This window comes from Hyaena hyaena, unplaced genomic scaffold, assembly GCF_003009895.1.
Source record: "Hyaena hyaena isolate Hyena2069 unplaced genomic scaffold, ASM300989v1 scaffold_385, whole genome shotgun sequence".
Taxonomy (NCBI): domain Eukaryota; kingdom Metazoa; phylum Chordata; class Mammalia; order Carnivora; family Hyaenidae; genus Hyaena; species Hyaena hyaena.
The window spans coordinates 1555795-1582645 of record NW_024081022.1 but is presented as its reverse complement, the minus strand read 5'-3'; the positions used below and the strand labels follow the sequence as shown (position 1 = coordinate 1582645).

Genomic DNA, 26851 nt, shown 5'->3' with positions numbered 1-26851 from the left:
TTACAGCCAGGGCTTCTAGGAGGCCCCGGAGAAGCCCTGACGGGCGTGAGGTGCTGAGGTCACCCAGGCTGCTGTGCTGGCTTTTCTCGCCGAGACTCCCAGCCCTCACCTGTCCTGTGCTCCTTTCCCAGGATCCCGAGTTCCAAAAACACGCCACCCAGATCCTTCGGAATATGTTGAAGCAGGAGGAAAAGGAGTTACAGGTAAGGCCACGGTGACACCCGCAGCCAGCCCGTCACAGCCAAACCCCAACAGCTGGGACCTGTGGGCTGTGGGGTTCGTCAGTGCAGAACCGAGAAGGGGAACAGGGACCAGAGCGCCAGGTCAGGTTAGAACGGTAGATAGGTGGGCCCCGCGCCACCAGGTGACGGGCGAGGAGAGCACAGCCAGGGAGCACCAGAACTGAGGACGGTCTCAGGGTCTCCGGGGAGGGAGGTGGGGCGGGCGGGGGCCCCGTTGGTGGGAGGGATGGAAAGCAAAGTCCAGGCGGGGCCGGCGGGGGGGTGCACTCTCAGTGGGGCGGGCAGCCAGCTCCTGGCCCATCCCCCTCCGTTTCACTTCACGTTTCCTGAGTGTTCGCTGCACATGAAGCCTGTTGCCGGTCAGTGTGAAGAGATGGGAAGATGGGGCAGTTTTGCCCTCAGCACGACGGCACTGACGGAGAAGGTTCGTAGCCCAGGGGAGAATTGGCAGGGGACACAGAGGAGAGGAATCCGTGGAAGATAGGAGGTGTAGGGACGCTCCAGGGAGAGGCCTCGCAGAGGGACTTCTGTGCGGGACAGATACAGAGGGATGGCAGTGAGGCGACCGCGTCGGCCAAAGCCACACACGTGTGAAAACACACTCCTGGGTCCAGGCCCGGGGTCTGCTATGTGGCGGGCGGGGACGCTGATGCCAAGATAGCCGAGAGACGGCGCTCTCCTTGTGGCGTCTGTGGCGGGGCAGGGGCCGGGGGACTGAGGGGGCATGGTTCCCCGCGTGATAGGAAGTAGAGGAGCTTAGGCGTGGACATGTCACGCAGTGGTCAGGACAGGCCTACACGTCGGGAGAAGAGGACTCACCGTCCAGAAATTAAACTGTACACGTACAGTCCATCGATTTCTGACAAAGGCATCGAGACCATTTAATGGACAAAGTCTGCAAACAGTGCTGGACCACCTGGCCGTCCGCACGTGGAGAACGAGCGGGGACCCACACCTCACACAGTTCACAGAATTCGTCCCCAATCATTCTGAGACTTACGTGTAAGAACTAAAACTATTTCTTAAAATGGCGAAACTCTCAGGGCGCCTGGGTGGTCCGGTCAGTTAAGTGTCCGACTTTGGCTCAGATCATGATCACACGGTTCGTGGGTTCGAGCCCCACATCGGGCTCTGCTGACAGCTCAGAGCCTGGAGCCTGCTTCAGATTCTGTATTTCCCTCTCTCTCTGCCCCTCCCCCGCTCATCCTGTCTCTCTCTCTCTCTCTCCCTCCCTCTCCCTCTCTCCCTCTCTCCCTCTCTCAAATAAAACATTAAAAAAAGGGAACTTAAAAAGAAAACACAGGTACAAGTCTTCATGACCTTGGTTCAGGCAGTGTTTTCTTAGATAAGACACCAAAAGTAGAAGCAACGAAAAATATAAAATAAATTAAATTGAACTTCATCCAAATTCAGAACCTTCATGCATCAAAGAACGCTGTCAAGAAAGTAAAAAGCCCACAGAGTGCAGAAAACCCTTGCAGCTCAAGTATCCAGTAAGGAGCGAGTACCAGAATATGTAAAGGACTCTCAAAGCTCAATAATGAAAAGGCACATGAGCCCCTTTAAAAGTTGCAAAGGGTCTGAACAGACAGTCCAGGAAAGAGGGCGTAGCGACGGCCAGCAAGCCCACGAGAAGGTGCTCAGCGTCATCAGTCATTGGGGTGACACCATCGAAACCGCACAGCTCTGCCCCATACCTGCTAGGGTGGTTACAGCCAGGACGACAAAGTGACAGGCGAGAGCAGCGTGTGTGTTTGGTCGTGTGCTCCCACCACTGCTGGTGAGGAGGTGCGGGCGCCCAGCCACTGTGGAAACGTCCTGGCGGTTCTTCAAAATACTGACTGCAGAGGAACACCGACCCTTCCGTTCCCTCCCGGGTACAGCCCAGGAGGACTGGAAACACATCCAAGCAGAAGTCAGTACGTGAACGTTCTTAATACCATTGATCCTGACAGCCGCAAAGCAGACACAGTCCAGAAGCTGTTGGTGAACCGAGCTGGCCTGTCCGAACGATGGGGTGGCCCTCAGCCTGAACCAGGCCAGACTCACGCTGCAACACGAGGGGACCCGGCACGCGTGAGGCCCCCTGAGAGAGCCGGGCACAGGCCCCAGCTTGTCGGATGACACGTGCGTGCAAGTCCAGAACAGAGAGTCTGTAAAGGCAGAAAGTAAATTAGTGGTTCCGGGGCTGGAGGAGGAGGGAAGTTGAGAGCGGCCACTGTCCTGGCGGCTGGTGGTCGTGTCCCGGCATTGCGTGGCAGCTTGTGCGCTCCACCAGTGCGCTCCCAACCACTGAGTTGTACACCATTTTAAAGAATGGTGAGGTTTATGTTATGTGAATCACACGTCAACAGTTTTTTACGAGGGTTTTTAAGTGCGTGGAGGCCCAAAGGAAGGGATAATCACGCAGTAATCAGAGCTGGCCTCCTGAGGGAGCACTGGAGTTTGGGTTCCGTCTGTTTCCTCTGGGACGTACTTTGGGCCTTGAATTCCACCTGAGCTTGGGGTTTATTCTGAAGGCCATGGGATCGGTCAGCGGAGTGAGTAGGGGAGCGATCGCACCTCCACACGACCGAGCCCCAGAGATGTGTGTTCAGTGCGCGGACACACCAGGAGGCCGTCCCGCGGCTGTCCAGGGGGTTGAACGGGAACAGGAGGAGCAAGCACAGAAACATGGGGGCCCCGAGGTCATCTCCCGAGGTCAGACGGCTGTACGGATTGCCTGCAAGGGGGAGGTGGCGGGGAAGAAGGGACGAAGACCCCCGAGTTTGGGTGCCGTTGGTGGCGGGAGGCAGACGGGTGGGGCAGGGTCCAGGGGCAGCAAATGAAGGTCAGCTTTGGGGGCCTGTGCGACATTCAGATGAAAAGTTCGTGGACCCAGCCTGTGGACATAATAGGGTTGAGCCTCAAGGGAGAGGGCAGGGTTGAGAGAGAGGTTCAGGCATCTTCAGCCTGAGGGTAGTTGAAAGTGGGGAACGGGTGGTGTCACCCAGGGTGCCAGTGCGAGAGGAAGAGACCACACAGGCATCGAACACGGAGCTCTGGTGCTCTTCCCACACATGCACCGCCCGTAACATCGCTGCTGTGGCTGCTGTCGAGTTCAGGTTTCAGTTCTCCGTCCTCCCTGTGGGACTAAGCTCCTTAAAGACCAGGGCCACGCCTCGGGTCTGCGCGTGCGCGTCATGCACTGGCATGGCTGGCGCCAGGTGGGGCAGAAACTAGGCGAGGCTGCGGGTAGCATGGGAGGGGGGACGCACCAGGGTGGCCGAGGCAGGGGCTCTTGACAGGTGATGGCCCGGGGCTGGGCCTCTGCCTCTGGCCTTGGGTCATCGGGCTCCTTGGAGGAGTAACAGTTGGGTCATTTACAGGCTGCAGGGTGGGCCCTGAGGGTGGACCCCTGTCTGGAGACGTGCCCGTGGATAGAGGGACAAAGGGCTGAGGGCAGAGTCATAACTGATGGCAGGGCTTCATGTGCTCGTGGGATGGGGGGAAGGAGCCATTGGGGGAAGGGGGTGCGAGCAGTGTTTCAGCAGAGCCCGGGGCCGCGGGCAGGGCCTCTCCAAGGGCCGTGAGGTCATGTGCCGGGCGGCTTGGACAGGACGGAACGAGAAGTGGGGGGTTGTCAGGTGGCACAGGGGCCCCAGATGAGCTTCGAGAACATGCGCACCTGCCGTCTTGTTTGACTGTGAGCCGGGCACTCCCTTCGGAGTGAAATTAGTCACTGCCCCTGCTACATCCTCTCAGATGTGATGGCGTCCAGGCCTCCCAGTCATCCCTGTTTTATCCACGAGGACCCGGTCAAGCTTACGGGTCTACACAGCCTAGTGAGCACAGGTGGCAGAGCTCACAGTCCTGCCTCCCTGAGCGCAGAGCCCGGGCTGTGACACAGCCACCTGTCCCCATGGACACTGCACGTCCTGCACTTGAGCAGGAGCGGGGAGGGCGCCAGGGCCGTCCCGTCAGCCCCCTCAGCACCTCCTGTGACATTTCTCAGTCTCCACGCCGCTTTGTGGGGGTAACTCCCCGTCCCCCTGCCCCCCTGTGAGTCATCCATCCTCCCCTGACCACCCTCTGCCTTTCCCGTGTCGTCCTGGCCCATCCGCAGCGGATCTGTGAGGTGTACAGCCGGAACCCGGCCAGCCCGCTGGAGGAGCAGATGGAGGGTGCCCGGAGGCGCGTCACTCAGTTACAGCGCAAGATCCAGCAGGAGACAGGTGGCTTGGCGGTGAGTGGCGCCGGCTCAGCTCCAGGAGGGGGCCTGAGGGCACCGCGCAGGCCGGGGACAGAGCGCGGAGGAGAGGCTGGGGCCGCACAGACCCCGGGGGTCCCGTGAGTGTTCACCATTTCACGGGGAGCACAGGGCAGTAACTCCTTCTCCAGAGCCAAAGGGCTGAGCCCTGTCTGGGGGTGCCGGCAGAAGAGGCCCCTTCCTGCCCCCCACGAGTTTGTGGCAGAAGGAAATCCACACAGACTGGGTTGGGCCAGTGGCTTCAGTCTCCTGTCCCCGGCTCCCCAGTGCTGTCCTCCATGCTGACGGCCGTCCCTGAGTGACCGCACACGGTGGCCCTTCAGCCCTGTCCCAGCACTTCCCACGTCAGCCCAAGTGCGGGACCCCCCCGCGCTGACCTTTCCATGGAAGGCCTCAGAGGAGTGTCCTTACCTGTCCTAATCAGGGGCGTCGTCATTAGCATCCACTCGAATCCCCGTCAGGCCTTAACTCTTTGGGTATATACGAAGGAATCTTCCAGAAACTTTAAGATTTCCAAGAATAGTTTTGCCAGAGCTGGTAGAGATGGTGTGAGGGTTAGAGCATCCTGATCAAAATGTCTGCGAACAGCAGGCCAGTCCAGCGCACACTGCTGTTTTCTGAAGGACAGTCCGTATCGCGCGGCTGGTAGCTCAGGTCCCGTGCTCACCTTCTGTAGCACGGGGGCAGGCTCCGTACCATGTGGGAGCCTCGGTGTCCTGTCTGAGACGGAGGTCACAGCAGGGCCTGGCGGGGGCAGGGCGGGCGCTGCCAGAGAGGAGCGTGTTCCCTGCCACCATGTGCACCCGTGTGGTCCACAGGGTGGCGAGTCGGGTCGCCGGCCCCAGCATCTGTTTTCCTGCTGTGTAGCTTGGGCACATCACATGAGGTCTCTGCGCTCTTTGACTAGAGTAGAGAGCTGTCCCTGCCTCGGGCTTCCTGAAAGCCTGGACGAGGTCTAGAATGGCTTCACGAGCAGCAGGGTGCTGTCACCGTAGCCCCCTCCCCACGGCCTGACCTGTCTGTCCATCGGCAGCAGGTAGCGGCTGGCCTTCCTCGGCTGCCCTCAGGCCCCAGCTTTCCTGACGGGAAGCTCCTGTGTCTGGCCGAACCAAGGCAGCAGACACTTTGAGGTCCAGGGGGGCAAGTCCCTGGGTTTGGACACTTTCTTCCTTTGCACCATCCTCCCCCCACCACCCACAGAGCAATAACTGCCCAGTCTGGGCGTTTTTAGGCAATGAAGCCGCAGCCGCTGCTCCCTGCAGCAGATACTGTGTGCAAAGATTGAGGGAAGGGGTGCCGGGAGGAGGGAACAAGTAGAGGAGAGGTTTGCAGAATTTGCTACCCTCTGCACCTTTCCTTCTTAGGACCTGCTGCCCCTGTATGGTGACACCAGCCAGCGATCATCAGAAGGTGAGCCTGCCCCGCTCTCCGTACTCCAGGGTCCAGGTTCCCTACTCGCTGTCCCCTCCCCATGGGGCCGATTCAGGAAAGACTGACCGTAGGCTCTGTTCTCCGGGCGCGAGCGTAGGGAGAGAAGGTGACATCCACGTGTAGGGGCAGTGGGGGCGGTTTAGATGGTAGACGTGGGTGCAGAACCACAGCGCCGACGGCTGAGGGCCAGGCAGGTACCGTGACGACGGTGATCAGGCCCTGTGGAGCCTCGTTGCAGACTGACGTTGCCTGGGCACAGGCATGCCGGTGGGGGAGAGCCAGGTGTGGAGCACTCGACCTGAGCAAACCCAGAAAGGAGGGAAGGCGGCACTTGGCCCTCCTGCCCTGCCCACGGGCCCCCCAGGCCACAGCGCCACCTCCCACGTCATCTGTCTCCTTCCCAGGCCGGCTTTCTCTGGACTCCCAGGAGGGGGACAGCGGCTTGGACTCTGGGACAGAGCGTCTCCCCTCCCTCAGTGAGGTGAGTGCCTGCAGGGGGCCGCCCGTCTGAACCCATGGTCGGCATCCGCCCTCCGGGCGCCCAGCGGTCCTGCGAGCTCTGCGCATGCTTCCAGCTGCAGGGGTTCTGGTCACCGTTCTGGGCACAGAAGGGGCTCCACGTGTGCCTTGCGTGTGGGCCATCACACCTGGCTTCCGTTCCGTAAGGAGTCCAGGGCAGGAAGCTAGACGGTGTGGAGAGAGCCTCTGAGCGTGAGGCACAGAGCCTATCCTTGAAAACCACAACCTGACCCCACACACGACCTGACCCCACACAGGGGTCTTCCTCTCTGATGAACCCCCTGAGCTGGCCGAGGCAGAGCAGCCTCTCTCTCTCTCTCTCTCTCTCTCCCTCCCTCTTTCTCTCTCCCTCCCCCTCTCCCTCTCCTTCTCCCTCTCCCTCTCTCCCTCTCTCCCTCTCTCTCCCTCTCTCTCCCTGTCTCTCCCTCTCTCTCCCTGTCTCTCTCTCTCTCTTTCTCACCCTCTCTCTCTCGGTCACAGACCCCACTGTACTTGAACAGCTCATCTTTTCTGGAGTGGTCAGAAGAATTTCAGGTTTTGGCCCCTCGTTATTTCTGAGCTGTTCTCTATTTGCATATGAAAACTGCAAATATGAGGTGCAGAGTGAAAGCACGAATGAAGGGAAGAAGTAATCATGGTGTCAGTAAGATATCTGCTTAGCCAGGTTAATTAACACACTTACACCGTAGCTTTATGTAATAGCTAGAATTGTGTTAGCATTTCCCTGCTGCTGCTATCCATCCGTGGGAAGACGGTGAACATAATGCGCAAGGATCCGTCTGTGGGAAAGACCGAAGTGGGGAGGGACTTAGACAGTCCGAAGTCGACGCATCCTGAGGACTGGGTGTCCGAGAGGCGACCTGGCATAGGGCGGAAGGCTGTGAGCTGTCGGCTCCAGGGAACACCCGTGGCTGGGTCCCGACCTTCAGCAAACCTCATGACCTCCCTGAGCCTTAGTTTCCTTGTGTGAGAAGCAGGAGGAGAGGTCGCATCTGCCTCAAAAGGCGGTTGTGAGCGCTGAGCCAGGTGCTCTCTAACGGCGGGCCCCGAGCAGTGGCGGGCGCGGAGGAATGTCCGTGTGCCGCTGGCCATGGGCTCCACCGCACGAGCGGAGCAGCGGTTTCTGATGGGCTCTTTGTTACTCTAGGCGCTGAAGAATCGGAACTCCGCCTTATCAGACCCTGGGCCGGACAGTCCCCGAACCTCCCCGGTGATCATGGCCAGGGTGGCCCAGCACCACCGGCGGCAGGGCTCGGATGCACCAGTGCCCAGCGCCAGTGACCAGGTGAGGGGTCCAGAGCCCCCTGCGGCTTTCTCTCCCCTCCTCCCCAACCACGTTCCAGTGCATGGCCTGGAATCCTCAGGCTAAACCCGCTTCGAGATAGACTTTTGCCTAGAGAACAAAAGGGAAGGAAGAACATGGCTTAAGTGGGTGCTTGAACTCTGTCTCGGACTATACGAAGCCAGCGAGTACATGTGCGGGGAAGGGAAGGGACGTCGCAGAGCAGACGGCTGTCCACGTAGAGCAGCAGACGGATTTGTGCAGTCTTCCTCCAGAGCACTACTTTCCAGTTTTCTCTTTCTGCAGCAGAATCCTTTTTCTTACACAAAGTCTTACCCTTGTTTGGCACCCTACTACCGCAGACAAATAAAAACTCAGCTCCCGCGTCCCCAGGGCACTTCCTGTGGCCCCACGGTCCTAAAAACCTGATTGGGAATTGCTGTCCCCAAGGGTGGGACCATAAGAGGAGTCCCGGGAAGAGAGCTCTGAGTTCAGCACAGGAAGCGCGCCAAGGGTCTGGGCTGTTGAGGGAGCTGCGTGTCACTGTTGTGGCGGAAGCTGTTCTGTACCAGTGACACGCGGGGCTCTGGTTTTGTAAAGCTGTCTCTCTTCCCGCTCACCTGTCACCGCCACGATGGCCTTTCCCTCATCCTCTAACCAAGTCCATGACGTTGCTCTGGGTTTTTCTCTGAGCTAACTCACTTCTTGAAGCTTTACACTTACTTGTCAATGATCTCTGCCATTACCCGGTGTAAACCCAACATCGCACACTATTGGGGGCTCTGCTTTTATCCAGGGGCAGAGGTGAGCTCATTTGGGATCTTGGGGGGGAGGCAGGGGAGTGGATCTAACATGCAACATGCCTGGTGCGCCAGCTGCTGGGCTCGGCCCCTCAGAAAACATCCCCTTCCTTCTCCCCACCCGGAAGGGAGGTGAGCGTCAGAGTCCACCTGGTGAGAGAAAGGCTGAGGGGCCGCCCCAGGCCTCCACTCGTTCACGGAGCTTCAGCTGGAGCGCCGTCTCCTGAGCGCGGGCCGCTTCCTCCCCCCACTGCCCTCCCTCGGGACCACCGCGGGGGCCATGCCCAGTGCACATCCTGCCCCTGAGCGAGGTCCCCCTTGGGCAGCCAATGGCAGCACGCGTGCAGTAACTGGTCGTAGAGTTCTCTTCTCCTTCTCTGAATCTGTCCGTTTCAGAAAACTAAGTTGTTATTTTTGAACCATAAGAGCAGCTATACTGTGGTTCCAAGTTCTTAGTTTGCTTTTGTGTTTAACTTGCTTATTCAAGAGAGAGACCACATGTTGGCGGGAAGGGCAGAGGGAGAGGGAGAGGGAGTAAGAATCCCAAACAGGCTCTGAGCTGTCAGCACAGAGCCCGACACAGGGCTCGAACACACAAACTGAGATCATGACCTGAGCCAAAGTCCAGAGTCAGATGCTTAGCCAACTGAGCCACCCAGGCGCCCCCTGTTCTGCGTTCTTACTCATAATCTGTGCTAATAAGGGCAGGGGTGGGCGGAGTCGGGGGAACTGTTCCATTTTGCATAATCGTACAGTGTCTCATTTTTTTAATAAGCATATTCTGCTTTTGTAATAAGAAAAATTGCATATTTCTAAAGACTTTAAAAAACAAATCTCCCCCCCCAACAACAAGCAAAAACCTGGTGTTTTCAGGTTCCCCCAGCGAGCCAAGTAGAGCCAGAAGTGGCTGTCCACCAGCCCTGGACCCCAAGGGATGCAGACACCCGGGTGTCACAGGAGAGGAGGCCGTTCAGGCTGTCCGGGCCTCACGTTTTCATTTGGCAGTGAGCGCCTCACGGATCTTTGACGTGCCTTCTGGGTCTCATGTTTTGGGACACTGTCATTCTGAGCGTCGAGTCTGCGAATATCAGGATAACAATGAGTGATGAGTTTCCAGGAGGCACTGTCAGGAAAAGCCCTTTGAGCAAGTCAGGTGGGAGGGCATCACAGGCCTGGAAGAAGTGGCCATGTCCAGACGGGCTCCAGAGCAGGGCCTTTATTGGGGAATGCTTGGAAATGAGGCAGATTGAATTCAGTGGAAAACAGTGGTGGAAAAGCTTTAAAAGTTTGTAGAACCTTCAGGAGAAAGCTCATCCAGTGAAGCATCTGAAAATCAGTCTGTGCAGAATGAACTTGCGCACCTGACAGGTACCACACACGAGTTAGGCTGGGCTTCTAGTAACACCGGCCCAAGGAGGAAGGGAAGAAAGGCATGCTCAGAGGTCTGGAATATTCAGGCAGGCCATGGAGGTCCGTGGAGCCTGAGCAGGCCAGGGGACTGAGCCGCCAACCTGGGGAAGGACTGGCTGTCTCCGCCCCGTCCTGCTCCAGGAGGTAGAGATGGGTCCCAAGCTGTCCTATGATGGAGACGGAGCGGCGAGTGCCCAGCGGCGCCTGGTCGCTGTGGGCCGCGGCGGACATGGGCATGGCTGCTGAAGGGACCACAGAGCCCCAGGCCACGGCCCCAGGAGCTGGCGCTATGTCCTGGGGTCTTTCGCAAACAGGAAGGGCGCCTTTTCTCACTTCCTGTCTCTGCGTGCACATCCCTGTGCCTCCCTGGCCAGAGTCCTCGACTCTGGTCGCTGAAAACGGAGGTCTGTCCTCTGAGATGAGGGGAGGAAGGGGGATGCCAGCACCCCACCACACAGCTATGGTGCGGGCCCCTGGGCCCCTGACCCCCCTGCGCCTGGACTCTCTCTGCAGGGCACAGACCAGAGCCCAAAGCCTTTAATCATAGGCCCAGAGGAAGACTGTGACGCGGGTTATTTCAACAACGAGGTAACGGTTCCCTGATTCTCCGCTTTCGTCATCGTCACACTGCTGCTGTTGACTAGAAGCTGTTAGACCCACGCTGGCCGTGAGGGGCACAGGGTGGGCGCCAGGGGCGGGGGCCGTGGGGGCGGAGCTGCAGGCCGTGCTGCTGTCCCCCGCCCTGCGCTCCACAGCCCCGCCTGCATCTGCCTTCCAGAGCGACATCATATTCCAGGACCTCGAGAAGCTGAAGGCCCGGCCAGCCCACTTGGGCGTGTTCCTGCGGTACATCTTCTCTCAGGCGGACCCCAGCCCCCTGGTAAGTCCCTTCTGGTGCGCCAGCAGGCCGCTCGAGGACAGAGACAGACAGGGACGAAGGTGCAGGTCAGTCAGGAAGACTGCACCGCCAAGCGCGTCAGGGCGTCAGGAGGCGCAGGGACAGAGGCCAGGAGAGCCGCCAGCCTTCTCCGTCCACTCGGAGACGGTCTAGAGTGGCCCTGGCCTTGCAGACGTGTGACGTTCCTGCGGGAGGCTTAACGAGGGGCGAGGGGACAGAGGTGATGACGGGTGTACAGGGAGTGGGGTGCCCTGGGACAGGGCTCGGGGCCGGCTGTCTCGGCCGCTTCTTTCCTGCTGCTCAGCTGCTCGGAAGGAAGGGGATGGACCGGAGGGGCGGGTATCGTGTTCCTCACAAGGCACAGCGGCTGTTGGCCTTCAGGGCCGGGAGCGCAGCGTGTGGGTCCCCGTGCTGTGTGTCGGAGCCTCCGGCACGTCACAGACACAAGTAGGACGCAGCCCGCGGAGAACACGATACAGACCGGCCCCGGGCAAAACGCTGGTGTTCAGGGTGCCTGTGTTGGAAGCCAATGGGCAGATGGCAGGGGGTGTGGGGTTGAGCAGAGGTTTCTGGGGCCCAAGCCACGGTTCCCAGCCTCAGCGTGATGACATTGAGCCGTAGGATTTTTTGTTGGGGGCCGTCCTGTGCATCTTCCGTTCTCAGCTGCATCACTAGGCTCCACCTACTAGGTGCCCCACACCTTTCCAGAGAAAGGCCTCCAGGCACTGCCTGCCCGTTGTCCCTTGGAGGTGGAATCACTGCTCCACGGAGGGGCCACTGAGAACAGCGCTCCAGCCCCCTCCTCTCTCCTCCTAGCTGTTTTACTTGTGTGCCGAAGTGTATCAGCAGGCGACCCCCAGGGATTCCCGAAGCTTGGGGAAAGACATCTGGAGTATTTTCCTGGAGAAGAACGCGGTAAGCCGGTCATGGGTTGAATTACAATTTTACTGTTCTCCTGGTGGCCGCTCAGGAGCAGAGGCAGAGTGAAGCCATACCATCAGGCCGGATGGAGGCTGCTTCTTCAGGAGAAGTTGGGGCTGACAGCGCCTGGGTCCCGCTCCCGGCCCTGCTCTCAGGCCTGAGCTCCTCTCCTGGCCCCTTTGCCCCGTGAGTGGCCACCTGTAGTGCACGTTGAGTCTCAAGACGTTTGGAGATAATTTGTGCCAAATCCTGGTTCCTGTCCCCATGTCAGTGCTGGCTGCCTGCAGTCCTCCCCGCCCGCCCCCCGGGGGGTCCTCCCCTTGCCCGCCCGTCCCCCCGCGGGGTCCTCCCCTGCCCCCTCCCCTGCCCGCCCGTACCCCCCCCGCAGGGTCCTCCCCCTGCCCGCCCGTACCCCCCCCCACGGGGTCCTCCCTCTGCCCGCCTGTCCCCGCGGGGTCCTCCCTGCAGAGACACCAGGTGGCCGGGATCCATGAGCCCAGGTGCAGAGCCGGGGTCCTCGTGCTCAGCCCAGAGCGGGCTTCCCAGGAGGAGGCTAGGGTGGCTGCATGGACAGGGCGGCCCCTGCCTGCACGGGGCAGCGTGTCACAGATGCCACGCTCTGAGCAACCACACTAATCCCAAATTCCAGTCCCAGAACACAAGCGGGCAGGAGTAACGAGCCTGGGGAGTGAAGTGTCCCTCTGGTGGGTCTGCACGGGGGTGGCCGCTGCTGGCTGTGCCTCGCGGGGGTTGCAGAACCAGCCTGGCCGCGCGTTCAGGGCCCCTGCCCTCTGCTCCCTGGGACACTGCTGACCGGAGGGAGCAGACAGGGCCTGGTAAACTTGCCCCCTTGCTGCCGAGTTTGCCCCTCTGCATCCCGCACACCCGATGTCCGTGAGGCAAAGTGGGAAGCCTGCACGTGCCCCAGAGGATGGCCCCGCTCGCCCTGTAGCTTCATGCTCGAGCGCAGGCTTCCGAGGGGCAGAGGGGAGGATGGTGGGCCGTGTGTCAGAGAAGGAGAGGGGGTGCTGCAGTCCTCCCTGCCGCCGGGCAGCGTCTCCCGTGTACCCCGGGCTGTGGGCCTTATTGCCCCCGCCCCCACTCTGCTCTCTTCCAGCCGCTGAGAGTGAAGGTCCCAGAGATGTTGCAGGCTGAAATTGGTAAGTCGGCTCATTGGCCAGTGAGTCTCATCCTGGGCCATGGGAGGCTCCAGAGCACAGAGGGCACATTGCCCCCATCCCTGGGCAGCCCTCCTCTAGGAGGGAAAGGGCAGGGCGGTTGCCCCATCAGCCTTGAGCCTGTTTCTGCCGGCCTTCCCCTGGACCTTTCTGGGCACCGTGGGGCCGTCTGTATGAAAGGGCGGTCGAACCTGAGGGATCCCTAAGCCTGGTTGATCACCAGAATCCCTGGGGGAGTTCTTGAAAATCTGGAAACCAGGGCCTCACTCCATCCAACCTCGGGTTGGGATCTCCGGAGTATTTGTGTTTCCATAAATTCCTCACCGATACTGCCGGCGGCTGGCCCGCTGAGGACCCGCTGGCTAGGAGAGTGTTCTGTCCCCAACTCGTTCCCCCGTCGTGATAGAACTGCTGAGGGAGCCGGCATGAGGGGTGTCAGCCTGAGAAGCGGGTCCCAGGCAGCTTTCTAGAGCAGGCATCCCAGGCTGCCTTCAGAAAGGGCGCTTCGTGGCCCAACCAAGAGGCCGCAGGGTGGATGGTCCCTCGCCTGCGAGAAGCTGCAGCAGGGGCAGGCCAGACGCCATCTGGGTTCTGCTGGGTGGTTGGGGCTTCGTGTGAGGTGCTTGCCTTTCTCAGCCTCGCACCCTGGCCTGGTGACCGCGAAGAATGGGAGGTTTGCGCTGTGGCGTCGGAGGGCAGCCCTGGGCACACCTGCTGGCAGACAGGGCTTTATCGGTCCACATAACCGCCTAGAATATCCAGAAAATGTTTTGCGCTTGCCTTGGGACCCGGACTCCTGAGTTCAGGAGTGACTTGCTGGGTCCGGGCCTCGGAGGCTCCTTAGGCATGGCCCCCGCTTCCCGACACCCTGTTCTTCCCTGGGTTCCCACCAGACTTGCGTCTGCGCGCCGGCGAGGACGTCCGCACCGCCCTCCGGGAAGCCCAGGAGGCAGCCATGCCCGAGATCCAGGAGCAGATCCAGGACTACAGGTTGTGGGTCCCCCCCAGGCCCCCCACGTCCTCGCCCATCCCTTGTGCGCGCGTCTGCCTCACTGTTTCCGGGTGCCTGCTGAGCATTCGTGTTCGCTCACTTCCTCCTCTGGCGTAGAACGAAGCGCACCCTGGGGCTGGGCAGTCTGTACGGTGAGAATGACCTGCTGGACCTGAATGGGGACCCTCTCCGGGAACGCCAAGTGGCCGAGAAGCAGCTGGCTGCCCTGGGAGACATCCTGTGAGTGCCCCCACCCTGCCCCCCGGGACAACGCGAGTGTTCTGTGAGCCTGTTTCCTGGCCTCTCGGCCTCGACTACTGCCTGCTTCTTCTCCCCGGAAGGTGGGGAGGGCCCGGCTCCTGCTGCCGTGCTCACGCGAGGGCCGTGGGCACTCATGGGGCTCCCCGCGGAGCTTTCTGTTCCGCTTCCGAGCCCCCTTCCTGACAGTGCTGCCTCCTGCCTGTACCATCACGTGGACCCTGCCAAGAGGGCCACGCATGGGCCTGCAGGGGGCAGACCCGCCGGTGGACGGGAGGGTGAATCATTTCATCGCGTCGGTTCGGTCAGGTGTCAGAAGACTGGCCCAACTTGGTCAGGAACTTGGGTTCGACCGTGGTGGCCGCGCCTCTCCTGTCCCGTCTTCCCAGTGCCGCCTGTGTGACTTTGTGGGGACACCTCAGGCTTAGGGGCTTCTCCACTCAGTGCTGAAGGACCTTGGTCTCAGCTGTCAAATGGCAGAAGGCGGACAGAGATGGTCTGTGGCCTCTGTTAACGCTGCTGTTTGGTGCAGCAGCATCTGCGGTCACCCTCAGTTCCCGGGACGCGTGGCGAACAGCGTCCGTGGTGCTCACATCACAAGGGAAGAGAACGCGATGTTGAGTAAACGAGTAAGGCCTGTAACGTGTTGGAAATAGCGAGGGGTAGAGCGGGCCAGAGGAGGGGTCACCACCCCAGAGCCAGTGGGTGGCCATTTTAAACGGGGTGGCCCTGGCGAGCCGTAACATTGGAACAACTGAAGAAGGTGGGGCCCTTATCCTTGAAGACCGCTGGGGGCAGAGGCAGGGCCAGGGAGGCGCAGGCTTGACATTCAGGGAACAGCGGAGAGCAGCGTGGCCGGAGCAGATTGAGAAGGCGGGTGCCCAGGTCACAGAGGTGACAGGAGGGCAGCCGCAGAGCCTGAGGGCCGTGTGTGGACTCCGGTTTTCCCTGGCCGCACAGCGGCCCACGTGGTGGGGCTTGGACCGGGACAGGGGCGCCGCTCGCCGTGATATGAGGTCAGAGTCCCACGTGTATCCCGACAGTAGAGCACACAGGCATTTCCTAAAACCAAGTGTGGGCCAGGGAAGACCCCACAGCTTGTATCCACGCAGCCGGAAGGACGAGGTGCCAGCGGCTGAGCTTGGGGTGGCTGTAGCGGCAGTTCGAGGTGGCGCCCTGGAGGCGGGGCCGCAGGTGTGCCTCTGGCAGCAGATGAGAGGCGGGACCGCACACGACGTCACATGGTGGGGGGGGCATATTCCCTGGAGCCCTGCCTGGCCTTCAGCCAAGCCCTGGAGCTTTGTGGGCCTCAGTTTCCCTGGCGGTCTGAGGGCAGTAGTGACCCGGCCACTCCAGGCACGGGGGCAAAGCTGGCTGAGCTTGTCCGGAGGCCCTAGCAGCACAGAGCCCCATGGCCTGTTAGAGCGGGCACCCCGCTCGGGCCTTGCTGACGGAGCTCTGACACCTCGGCGGGCATTTTGAGAACTCAGTCAGTTAACGTGTAAATCGCTTAGAACAGTGCCTGGCGCAGCGTGGCCCGTCAGCTGGTGGGTGCCGCCACCGCCCGCCGTGTGAGTGGGCTTCTCTGGCGGCCCCTCCCCCAGGATCACGTCAGAGGCTGTGTTGGCCGCGTCCCTTTTTAGCGGGAAGGACCTCTCTGTCCCTGCACTGAGGGCCCCGCAGGAGTGAGCGCTCTCGCCTCCTGAGCCCCACACCGGCCCAGGGCCGGGACCCTGAGTAGAGGCCTGGCCTCCCCGCCCCCACGGCCCCCATCCTCCGTGCCCGTGCGGCCAACACGCCTGTGCCTTGCCTGCATGTCACCGCTTCTCTCTCTGTTCCAGGTCCAAGTACGAGGAGGACAGGAGGTGAGTGAGCACGCCGTGCATTTGCCATCCTGCCAGTCCCGGGGGCACCCCAAGCGTCGAGGTCACAGTGCATCCAGGCGTGGTCCCAGGTGTCTGTGTAGCTATAGAGCGGGGTTTTGAGGTCCAGGCCCCTGCTGCTCGGGGACCACCACCTGGGGCAGGGTCTGCCCTCACCCCGATGTGCCCGGAGCTGGCCGCCTCACTGCCACCCGAATTAGCTGTGTCTCCTTCTGGCTTTGATCTTGTAAGCCACTGCGCGAAGTGATGGGGACAGATCAGCCTGCGTCTGCAGCCCCTGGGGGCAGCTGGGGAGCAGCGCCTCTCCTCTCCGATGCAGGCTCTGGGGTTTCGGCAGCCCGTATGCGGACCTGCCCCTGGGGCCACCAGCCTTGAAGGGAGCATGCGCCCACTTGAGTCCGAGGGAAGGCAGGCGAGGGGTCTGGGGGTGGGGAGGGTGAGCCATAACTGAGGCCTTTGCTGCACTGAACCCACAAAGTGCGTGGTCCGCCTCCTGAGTCCAAAGCCAGAGACACTTCCAGACACGGGCTCTGGACAGTTCCACGTGGGCTCGTGGCAGCTCCGTTCCGTCCCTCTCTTCTGTGCCAGGGGCGGGAGGGTGGTAAAGGCAGAGGCAGGCTGGCATCTCTCCCCTTTTCCCTGCACATGTGGACGCCCGGGGACGATGGCCGTGGGCGTGCATTGGTCCCCTGGGCCTGCCAGGGGCTTACATCGCAGGGACCGGCCACGTCCTTCTGCCAACTACTCTCCTGTCTTCAGGAAGCGTCCTGCTCTGGGGAGAGAGTTGGGCCTCTCCCAGGACTGCTGCCAGCCCAGGGTCGCCCTGGGCCCCCTGAGAATTCCAGGCCTCCTTCCCAGCACCCGGCCTGTAGCTGTCCCACCGCCAGCCCCGGGCGGTGGTCTGGAGATTGGTCGGAGCAGCTCCGGCCCTGCCGCCCTCTGGCCGGCACAGCTTGGGCTCTGACTGCCCGCTCTGCTCCTCGCTCACAGTGCACCCATGGACTTCGCCCTCAACGCCTACATGAGCCACGCTGGGCTCCGTCCTCGAGAGGCACGGCCTTCCAGCGCGGCCGAGAAGGCCCAGGTGGCCCCCGACAAGGACAAATGGCTGCCCTTCTTCCCAAAGACCAAGAAGGTGACAGAGCTGCCTAGACAAGTGTCCTCTGGTGCGGTTCTCTGCATGAGGCCAGCCTGGGAAAGCCACTCAGACTCGCTTGACCCTGCTGCCACGGCACGGGGGCGCGGGGGGTCCGTGAGAGCTCACGGATGAGCTCGAACCCAGCCTAGACACACATGCGCTGGTGCGGGAGTAAGCAGCAGTCTGCCTTCCAGCTGGCCATTTAGGGCGGGCCTGGGGGGCAGCGGCGGTGAGGAGCGGCCGAATCTGGGGATGGGGACCTTCTCCAAGGCCGGTGTCTCCTGTCTCAGCAGAGCAGCAATTCCAAAAAAGACAAGGAAGCCCTGGAGGACAAGAGGCGAAACCCTATCCTCAAGTACATCGGGAAGCCTAAGAGCTCTTCGCAGAGCAGTGAGTCCATGGGGGGCGGGGGCCGCAGCCCCGTCACCCACCAGCCGGCTGGCGGAGACCCTTCTGTGTCTGGCAGCTGCACACCCTCCCTCTGAGACCCCAGCTCCCTCTCAGCGCTGCTCTCTGCCCCCTTGCCACACCGTGTGCAGGCTCCCCGAGGTACAGAGGCCAGCGAGGCTGTGCCCGTCCCCGGGCCTTAGTCTAGGGGCTCAGAGCCAGTGTAGCCACCGACCAGCCACGCGGAGGCGTGTCCTGCCTGGTGGGGCCCCTCCGTGGACAGTAAGTGCCCCCGTCACCTTTACCAGTAGGCCTCGTCTGTGCCTCTGACATGTGCTGGGAGCAGTTGTGGGCCCGATGAGAAGTCAGACTTCCTGTGAGGCAGAACTAGAATGGGGGGGGTGGGGGGCGCGCCAGTGTCTCCCTGGATGCTGTCACTCACCTGACACTCAGTCAAGCCTGTCGCTGGTCTGGAGCTTGCTGCTGGCCTCCCGGTCAGCATTTTCAGACCCTGGTACTAGTCTTGGGAAATCCAGGCAGGGCCGTGGGGTGGGTGGGCCAGTGGCCTCTTCTGAAATTGCTGCCTGGGGGCTGTGGAAGGGGGGACTCCTAGATCAGACCTGATTTTTGCCACTCATTTTTCATTTTCCAGCTTGATGTAAGTTTTGTTTTGACCGCTGAGACGTTTATTTGACTTTTCATGGTTTACTTTTGTTTTTGTTTGTTTTCTTTTAGCATTTCATATTCCCTTGTCCCCTGTGGAAGGTAAAAGGACCATTTTCTGTGGGTTTTTCTTTGCATTAGCTTTGAGTTTCCATCTCTAAAGTCTGTCTGTCCTTTTCCCCGTCCCCCGTCGCCTCACTCCATCTCTGTCTTCCGTGTGCCTCCCTCCTGCTCCCTCGGCCTCCTCAGGGGCTGCTCCAGGCCGTGTCACAGAGGTCAGCCGCCCGGCCCTTGGCCCACTCTGTCCCTTTCTCACATCCCAGGGAACGGGCTCCGAAGGTCCGGGCCCCTGGGTACACGAGCCTTCACACATTAAAATGTCCTGCACGAGCTGCTCAGGTTTTTGTCTCGACTGAAATAACAAAAATCCTCATTTTTGACAGTTACACGGGGTTTCTCTCGTAAACAGTGGGTCTCTAACAGTCCTTCTTGGGGGCCTTTCACCATCTGTCCCCTGCTCTGCTTAAGCCCTTGAGCGCGGTGCATGCACCGCTCCTGACTTAACGTGGTCGGCACAGCGTCACCCCTGCTGCATGTTGGAGGGCCTGGGCCGTCCGGGATCTGCACGCCAAAAACATGCGTCATACACGTTAACCCAGGGAGGCTGACAACCTGCAGTTGGACGAGCTCAGGTCTCATCAGTGAGACCCCCGTGAGCACAGCCACGTGATTAATGTGGTCAAGGCTCCACTGAATCTGCAGAGAGCAGTGCAACGAAGTAGGAAATTGTTCGGCGGCTACAATTCATTTTATGTGAAGTGACAATTAAGAATGATATATATATATTTTTTTTTAATGTTTTATTTATTTCTGAGAGAGAGAGAGACAGCGTGAGCAGGGGAGGGTCAGAGAGAGAGGGAGATACAAAATCTGAAGCAGGTTCCGGGCTCTGAGCTGTCAGCACAGAGCCCAACACAGGGTTCGAACCCACGAACCATAAGATCATGACCTGAGCCAAAGTCGGATGCCTAACCTAATTGAGCCACCCAGGCGCCCCAAGAATAATGATTTTCAAAAGTATTTCAACGTTACTAAATTCCTAGACGATTGCTAGTTCACTGAATTGTTTTTTACTTATTTTTGAAAGAGAGCGAGTATGAGCAGGGGAGGGGCAGAGAGACAGGGAGACACAGAATCCAAAGCAGTCTCCAGGCTCCGAACTGTCACCATAGAGCCCAGCGCAGGGCTCAAACCCACAGACTGTGAGATCCTGACCTGAGCCAAAGTCAGACCCCCAACCGACTGAGCCACCCAGGCGCCCCTCATTATGCTACTTTAAAAAAAAAAGAAAATGTTTTTGAGGAAAGGCATCTAAAACAATGGAAAAATAAAAGAATGGCCTTGAAGCCCAGGCCCTTAGATCTTAACACACACTTCCTCCTGTCCACCCCGCCTAGGGGAGGCAGGAGGAGACAGCAGCTTTGAGGGCCAGGATCCCAAGGACAGCGTAAGGGGCCTGGCATCCACCATCTCTGAGTTAGATCTTTCCATTGTAATCTAGTGATTTAGTGTGGCCTTGGCTCTCAAGTCCCCAGGGCGTCAGCAAAGTCTGTGTCCATATCTGAAGGCCAAACCGCCCCCAGTGGTGGTAGAAGACCAATTAGGGTCATCAGCTCTTGCCCCTGCTTAACAGCTACCGTATCTGGTAGTTAATAATATGGAATTTACGTTCCCTTCTGTGTCATTGTTATGCAGAGAACAGAGGAAGCAGAACAGAGAACACCAGCTGAAACGTGCTCATTTAAAAAAATTGTGTCCCTTTCTGCCTTTTTTCTATCCCCTTTCCCTGACTCTACCCAGTGATGGCCGCTCTCCTGTTTCTCACCACAGGATGCAGCTATACCCGAGAACAGGCACACAGGGGAGGGAGCAGTGGGCTCATCCCGGTGGCCGCCTGCTGCAGGGTGTTCCCAGGCCCCTGAGCCGTGACCCTGCAGCAGGCGGCTCAAGCCCTAGACTCCAGGCCGGGCCTGATGCTACCAGCCCCGACTCCTGACGCGGCTGCCTCTGACGCGTCCCCGGAGAGCTCCAACCCCAGCTACCTGCCTAAATGATACCGAGTTTGGAGGGATCAGCTGGATGTGGTTTCCTCTGGCCTGGGAACTTTCCCTGTGAAAGCCAAGTTTAGAGACCTAGGGGGATTTGTGGGTTTGCATGGGGGGAGGGAACTCTGGTCCATGTGGGTAGGATCAGGGCCTCGCCTGCTCCCTGGTCCCCCCTTGCCCTTCCTGTTGGTCTCAGGCAGATGGGCCTCTGTAGCCCAGCTCCTGGCTGATGTCACTGCATCTCTGAGGAGGAGTCTTCTGCGGGTATCCCATGAGCCTTGTGACTTTCGTACCTGCTCTCTCTCTTTCTTTGAACAGGAACAGCCCTCTTTTGTCTTAGCTTTGAAGAGGGGCCGAAATTTGAATGCCAGAGAGTGACCCCTTTCCTGTCTACCCTAAGACCACCCCTGCTCACTGATAATAAAGGGTCTGATTCATTAATGATGGCAGCGACCAGGGGCAGGGACGGAAAGAACAGGAAGAAAAGTCAAGAACAGAAATAATGAGCTCTAAAAGTAGTATAAACTTGGGGAATGATTACTGTAACCTGGCAGCATGGCCAAACTGCAGAGAGAAGGTTTTTGGGTGCTACTGGCCGGTGTTTTATTCTGTATTTGGCTCTTGGAAAAAAATCTCATCATACGTTAAGCCTGAGAGTCACTGTAACAACGAATGTGAGGGCCGAAGGCAATATCCACAAGAAACGCACCTCCAAACTGCCTCGTTTTGCACGTGGGAGAGAGTGACCGCCCCGTCACTCTCCAGGTTATCGGGAGAGGACCAGGAACTGGTCTCGAGGACCGGCCCCGCATCTCCCGGTCCCCAGCCCCGTGCTGCTGTCATCTGTGCTTGTTCACTGCTCTGCTTCTGGGCCGAGGGGAGCGAGGGTCCTGAGCAGCAAGCAGAGCACCCTTCATTGTCTTTCTGCTTACAGTCAAACCCGGCAACGTGAGGAACATCATTCAGCACTTTGAGAACAACCAGCCATATGACGCCCCAGAGCCTGGGACGCAGCGGCTCTCCACGGGCAGCTTTCCTGAGGACCTGCTGGAGAGTGACAGGTAGCAGGGGCCCCATGGGGCTCGCCAGCCCCCCACGGAGGGGATCTTGGGCAGGGTGTGCAGCAGGGCTAATTCCAGGGACGTCCCCCACTCCGCTAGCCAGTACGATCCCCACCGCAGAACTCGCAGCCGCTCCACAGTGTCTTCAGAAAAAGACGTGCCGTGTGTCGGCAGTCCAGCCAGTGGGGGACACAGCAGAGCCCCGACCTCCCAGCCCGGGGACTGCATGTCTTTAATGTCTCCTTTGGATTCACCCCCCGACTTCTGAGCAGCTAGAGGACGTTACAGAGCAGCTAGTCCGGACACCCTAGATGCTGGGGCTAGAGAGGACGGGGGCGGGGGTGGTGAGGGGAGATCCTGGGGAGACAGGGTGGGGCAGGGCCTGTGAGAAAGTGCTGGAGATTGACTCTGCTGGTTCAAACCACTTTCGAGAAGAAAAGGGGATTTGCAGCCGTGGCATCTCATATATTCTCTGTCTTTGGCCACGTTCTAATGAGAGCCCTTCTCCGGCCTTGAAGCGTGCTCCTGGACTCCTTCTGGACTGAGGCATGACAGCAGCCACGTCATGTCTGAAATTCTGCAGCCAACACTTAGTTAAAACCCCCTGTGGTCGGAAAGCTCCGTGCACGTTCCCTAGGTCACCCTGGCGCTATAGTAGATGGGGCCCTGCGTGTACGGAAGTACCACGTATGTGCACCCAGTGAGCAAGCACAGGCCAGGTGGCAGCTGAGGGGGGCCACCCATTTTACCTGTGAGACAGTCCTCAGCTACCAGTTCCTGCTCACGTGCACAGTCGCTCCTGCTTGTGTAACCTCTGCAAGCTCAGCGTGCGTGGGGGCTCCGCCATGGCGAGAACACACGAAGCTGTAAGGGAAGGTGAAGGTTAGCTCTGTCCCGAGCCGAGAGGCCCAGCTCTAATCATGGAGTGAATTAAGTGTATAAGTAACAGGATGTGTAGCCGATGTTATGGATGCATCAGACATACAGAGACCTGACACCAGCGTTGTGAGAAAAAAAGTGGAGACCATTTTTAACCTTGTGCCCTTGAAGCTGCCAGGTGAACAGGCTGAGACCCTAAGACCCCTAGTCCCCCATCAGCAGGAGCGTTAGGCTTTGCCAGCTGTAAGCTCACTGGCAGTCTTAGCGGAAAAGGCGGGTCAGGGGTCGGCAGATGAAGAGCCCCCAGGTCTAGAAGGTGGCATTCTAGGGATCGGGGACCAGAGGTACATCGCCCCACTTGTCGCTTGTGGGGCTTGTCCGGTGCTCAGGTGGAAGGTTACTGGCAAAAGTGCTGGCTCAGCGGGCTTGGCTGGAGGCGTTCCAGCAGCCCCCGGGAGTGGGCTGAGGGGGTCGGCTGCAGGGTGGCTTCTGTCACTCAGGACCCCACGGCAGCTCCGTTGGGGTCCTTGGCAGCTGAGAGACCCATGATAAATGGAGACCAGGGTGCTGGGCCCCTTTGCTGCAGCCGCCTGCTGTGCTCTTAGCTGCCCACACCCTGCAGGCCGTCCCTGGCCCTGGAGGCTGGGGGCAGGACGCAGATCAGTGAGCAGGTCAGCAAGAACCAAGCCAGCAGGGCCAAGGAGGGAGGCGCCATCCTGGGGCAGCCAGGGGTCAGAGACGCCAGCCGTCTCCCCACTCACGCGTCACAGGATGCGGGAAAGAGCAACACCCGGCCATCAGCGTCTCCTCCCGCCAAGGAGTCTCTGGGACTTGAGGTGCTGAGTCTTGTCTGTAGGTCTTTCAGCCACACATGGCAGGTGAGGGGGCAGGTCCCTGCCGGTCAGTAGATGCCCCCCCCCTCAGCCTGCCCCCAGGAGGGGCGTGGAGCTTAGGAAGGATGCCGTGAGATAGAGCAGAACCCACACTGCCGCTGGAGGGGCAGGAGCCGCCCGCGGACGGAGCCTCTGATAGGACTGCAGGGAGCCCAGGACGGGTGTGAAGGGCGTGCCTGTACATCCTGGTAGAAGATCCTATGGAAGGAGAGTTCTGCCTCAAGCAGGGCCCTCAGTGGGCGCTGAGCTGCTCTGGAGTCGAGGACAAGATGGACCGGCCACCAGATGGCCCAGGACAGGAGCGAGGACCTCATGGTCCCTGATAAGGGCCCGTGGCGGCCACAGCTTTCCTGGAGGGGTGGGGTCTGTGGCATGCGCGCAGGTCTGATTCTCTTGGTCCCTGCTCTCCCTTTCCTGGTGGGTCCCCGGGGACGATGAGAGCCCATGTCCACGGAGCCGGCCTGGGGAGGGGCGGGGGGCGCCCAGAGTCCTGGCAGCGGGTAGGAGCTTGTCCGGGACGCAGGCCCCCACGGTTGCTTGCCCTGCTTCCCCAGTTCACGCTCAGAGATTCGCCTGGGCCGCTCGGAGAGCCTGAAGGGCCGCGAAGAGATGAAGCGGTCTCGGAAGGCCGAGAACGTGCCCCGCTCCCGCAGCGACGTGGACATGGATGCGGCCGCGGAGGCCGCCCGCCTCCACCAGTCAGCCTCATCCTCTGCCTCCAGCCTCTCCACCAGGTGGGCGGGGCTCGAGTGGTCAGCTGGGGCCTCTCGGGGCAGGCACAGCGGGGGCTGAGGGCTGATGTCTCTCCACAGGTCCCTGGAGAACCCCACCCCCCCCTTCACCCCCAAGATGGGCCGCAGGTGAGTGGGGTGCCCCGGCCGCACTGCCGGCCCTTAGTGGCTGGCCGGGTGGGCCTGTCTGCAGCCGCCGCTCTCGCGTGGGCCAGGGCAGGTGCGACGGGGGCAGGCGTGAGCATGAGTCCTTCCTTCTCTTCCCCAGGAGCATTGAGTCCCCCAGCCTGGGGTTCGGTGCAGACGCCCTCCTCCCCCACCTCCTAGAGGACGACCTGGGCCAGCTGTCTGACCTGGAGCCGGAGCCCGACGCCCAGAACTGGCAGCACACAGTGGGCAAGGACGTGGTGGCCGGGCTGAGCCAGAGGGAGATCGACCGGCAGGAGGTCATCAACGGTGAGCACGTGCCACTCTCACTCGGGGCGGAGGGCGGTCGTAAGCCAGGTGGCTCCCCGCGGACAGGACCAGCCCATGCTGCCGGTCCCGCACGGCCCTGGCGGGGAGATGTCGCCCTGCGATCTGACGCCAGCACTCGGCTTCCTCGGAAATGGTTTGGGGTGACGGTTATTAACTGGATACTTGCTGACCCCCTGTGCTTTTGTGTCCCTCTCGTCCTGTGACCACCCCGCTCAGAGCTCTTTGTGACAGAAGCCTCCCACCTGCGCACGCTCCGGGTCCTGGACCTGATCTTCTACCAGCGGATGAAGAAGGAGAACCTGATGCCCCGGGAGGAGCTGGCCCGGCTCTTCCCCAACCTGCCTGAGCTCATAGAGATCCACAGTGAGGGGCCGTCCTCCCCACCCGCTGTCCCCCCCCACACACCCCTTCTCCGGCCGGCCTTGGGTGTCTCTCCCTGTTCTGCCTCGTGCCAGGGCCTCCCTGAGCAGACGGCCCTCGCCAGCTCTCTCTGGCAGACGGCTCCGTACGCGCCCTGCAGCCAGCCTTCCAGGGGGCCCCTCCCCATGGCGCCCTTGTCTGCAGCTCACACCGGGCCCGGCGGTGCAGCTCTACCACGGGCCTCTCTGATTCTTCTCTCCGTGCCCCAGATTCTTGGTGTGAGGCCATGAGGAAGCTCCGGGAGGAGGGCCCCATCGTCAAAGACATTGGTGACCTCATGCTGGCTCGGGTACGCTTGGAGGAGCCGGGTCCCCTTTCCCGTGGCCACCGGAGCGGCGGGGGAGGGCGGGGGAGGGCAGAGGTGTGAGGTCTGGGCTGTGTCCCTCGTGCTGCAGTTTGACGGCCCCGCGCGGGAGGAGCTCCAGCAAGTGGCTGCCCAGTTCTGCTCCTACCAGTCCATAGCCCTGGGGCTCATCAAGGCCAAGCAGCGCAAGGAGAGCCGGTTCCAGCTCTTCATGCAGGTGCGCCTCCCCCCACCCCCACCCCCGGCTGCCCTGACCAGAAGTTGGTGCGCTTGTAGCTCAGCGGGGCTGACCAGGGCTACCGGGGGGCTGCTGGGCTGCTTTCCTGGTGCCCAGGGCCAGGCATGCCGGCCTCTCCTCTCCACTGGGAGGGCAGCCCAGACACCTCCACACCCCTCCACACCCCCCTCATCCCACACTGCCGCCTCAGAAACACTGGCACGTGCCCACTCTCAAGACAGACCTGGCGTAGCTGTCTGAAGGCCGTGTTCGCCTCTCAGTTCTTGTATGCACGTGGGAGGTCTGTTTCCTTGTCTGTAAAGTGGGTGTAGCACTTGCTCTTGGAGCTTATTTGACCATATCCCTCCCTTGCCCCCCACCAGTCGGTCTCTCCCTTAACCTTTCTGAGTCACCCTCTGGGACCAGGACCCACTTGACATTTTCACACCCATCTGGGTCATGAGCTCATAAGGCAGCTCTTAAGCGCAGGTGGTTCTCTTTCTCTGCTGTGCCCCCTTCTGTCCAGGAGGCCGAGAGCCACCCTCAGTGCCGGCGGCTGCAACTCAGAGACCTCATCATCTCAGAGATGCAGCGCCTCACCAAGTACCCGCTGCTGCTGGAGAGTGTCCTCAGGCATACGGAGGGTAGGGGGAGAACGTCCCCAGGCGCACGGAGGGCAGGGGGAGGGCAGGGGGAGAGTGTCCCCAGGCACACAGAGGGCAGGGGCGGGCCGGGGCCACTCTCAGACCTGGCTCTAGCACTGGCCTGCTCTGTGACCTTCAGGAGTCATTTGTTCCGGTCGGTCTCGCACGATTATGAGTGTGCTTTGGGGAAACCAAGGTGCTGAGCAGGGGGAGGGCGTGTGAGGCTCGCCCCCAGCCTGGGGACGGACGCCTGCATGCAGCACATGCAAGTGCAGCCATGTGTACTGGCCCTAGAGGTGTGGGGGCCGTGCTGAGGGGCTGGCCCCAGGGGCACTCCCTGGGGCTCCAAGCTTCCCTCACTGCCCTTGAGATTGGGGCGTTGGAGTCAGGGTATGGTGTGAGGACCCTCCCCTACATCCACCGAGCTGGCTCTGGTCCAGGCAGCGGTTCCCAAGAGCTGACCATGTCTCCAGGGCAGTGCTCTGAAGCCCAGGACTCTCGGTGGCAGCGCCCCTTACATCTGAGGCCCTGGAGTTAGGCAAGGGCGGCACACCTGTGCCCACACTGCCGGCTCACGGCCACCAGTGGCCGGGGTTGCTGGGCTCTGACACGCCCATCGGGCAGGAGCCCCTCAGCATGGTCTGTGCCCCAATCGGTAGGCGGCACCTCCGAGCACGAGAAGCTGTGCCGGGCCCGGGACCAGTGCCGGGAGATTCTCAAGTACGTGAACGAGGCCGTGAAGCAGACGGAGAACCGGCACCGCTTGGAGGGTTACCAGAAACGCCTGGACACCACCTCCTTGGAGAGGGCCAGCAACCCCCTGGCGGCGGAGTTCAAGGTGGGAGGCGGGGCCACCGCACACGCTGGGGG

General features: G+C 60.6%; 1 protein-coding gene across 7 annotated transcripts in view; it reads left to right on the top strand.

Annotated features, from left to right (window-relative positions):
- The window catches only part of ARHGEF11 (Rho guanine nucleotide exchange factor 11), an 87864-nt gene that overhangs the window by 53903 nt on the left and 7110 nt on the right, over window positions 1–26851 (top strand). For 3 of the 7 annotated variants that reach the window (XM_039251462.1, XM_039251458.1, XM_039251463.1), the window contains 24 exons: window positions 132–203; window positions 4348–4467; window positions 5856–5901; window positions 6327–6403; window positions 7589–7726; window positions 10447–10521; window positions 10712–10813; window positions 11648–11746; window positions 12870–12912; window positions 13824–13920; window positions 14039–14161; window positions 16021–16044; window positions 17053–17197; window positions 17491–17590; window positions 18323–18352; window positions 21290–21416; window positions 23743–23922; window positions 24001–24048; window positions 24188–24375; window positions 24613–24759; window positions 25026–25105; window positions 25212–25337; window positions 25864–25981; window positions 26641–26819. In XM_039251462.1, coding sequence (XP_039107393.1) covers window positions 132–203; window positions 4348–4467; window positions 5856–5901; window positions 6327–6403; window positions 7589–7726; window positions 10447–10521; window positions 10712–10813; window positions 11648–11746; window positions 12870–12912; window positions 13824–13920; window positions 14039–14161; window positions 16021–16044; window positions 17053–17197; window positions 17491–17590; window positions 18323–18352; window positions 21290–21416; window positions 23743–23922; window positions 24001–24048; window positions 24188–24375; window positions 24613–24759; window positions 25026–25105; window positions 25212–25337; window positions 25864–25981; window positions 26641–26819 — 2484 coding nt within the window. Of the gene's footprint in view, window positions 1–131; window positions 204–549; window positions 667–4347; window positions 4468–5855; window positions 5902–6326; window positions 6404–7588; window positions 7727–10446; window positions 10522–10711; window positions 10814–11647; window positions 11747–12869; window positions 12913–13823; window positions 13921–14038; window positions 14162–16020; window positions 16045–17052; window positions 17198–17490; window positions 17591–18322; window positions 18353–21289; window positions 21417–23742; window positions 23923–24000; window positions 24049–24187; window positions 24376–24612; window positions 24760–25025; window positions 25106–25211; window positions 25338–25863; window positions 25982–26640; window positions 26820–26851 lie in introns of those variants that run through there. The other 4 variants (XM_039251459.1, XM_039251464.1, XM_039251461.1 and 1 more) reach the window with 4 other exon arrangements.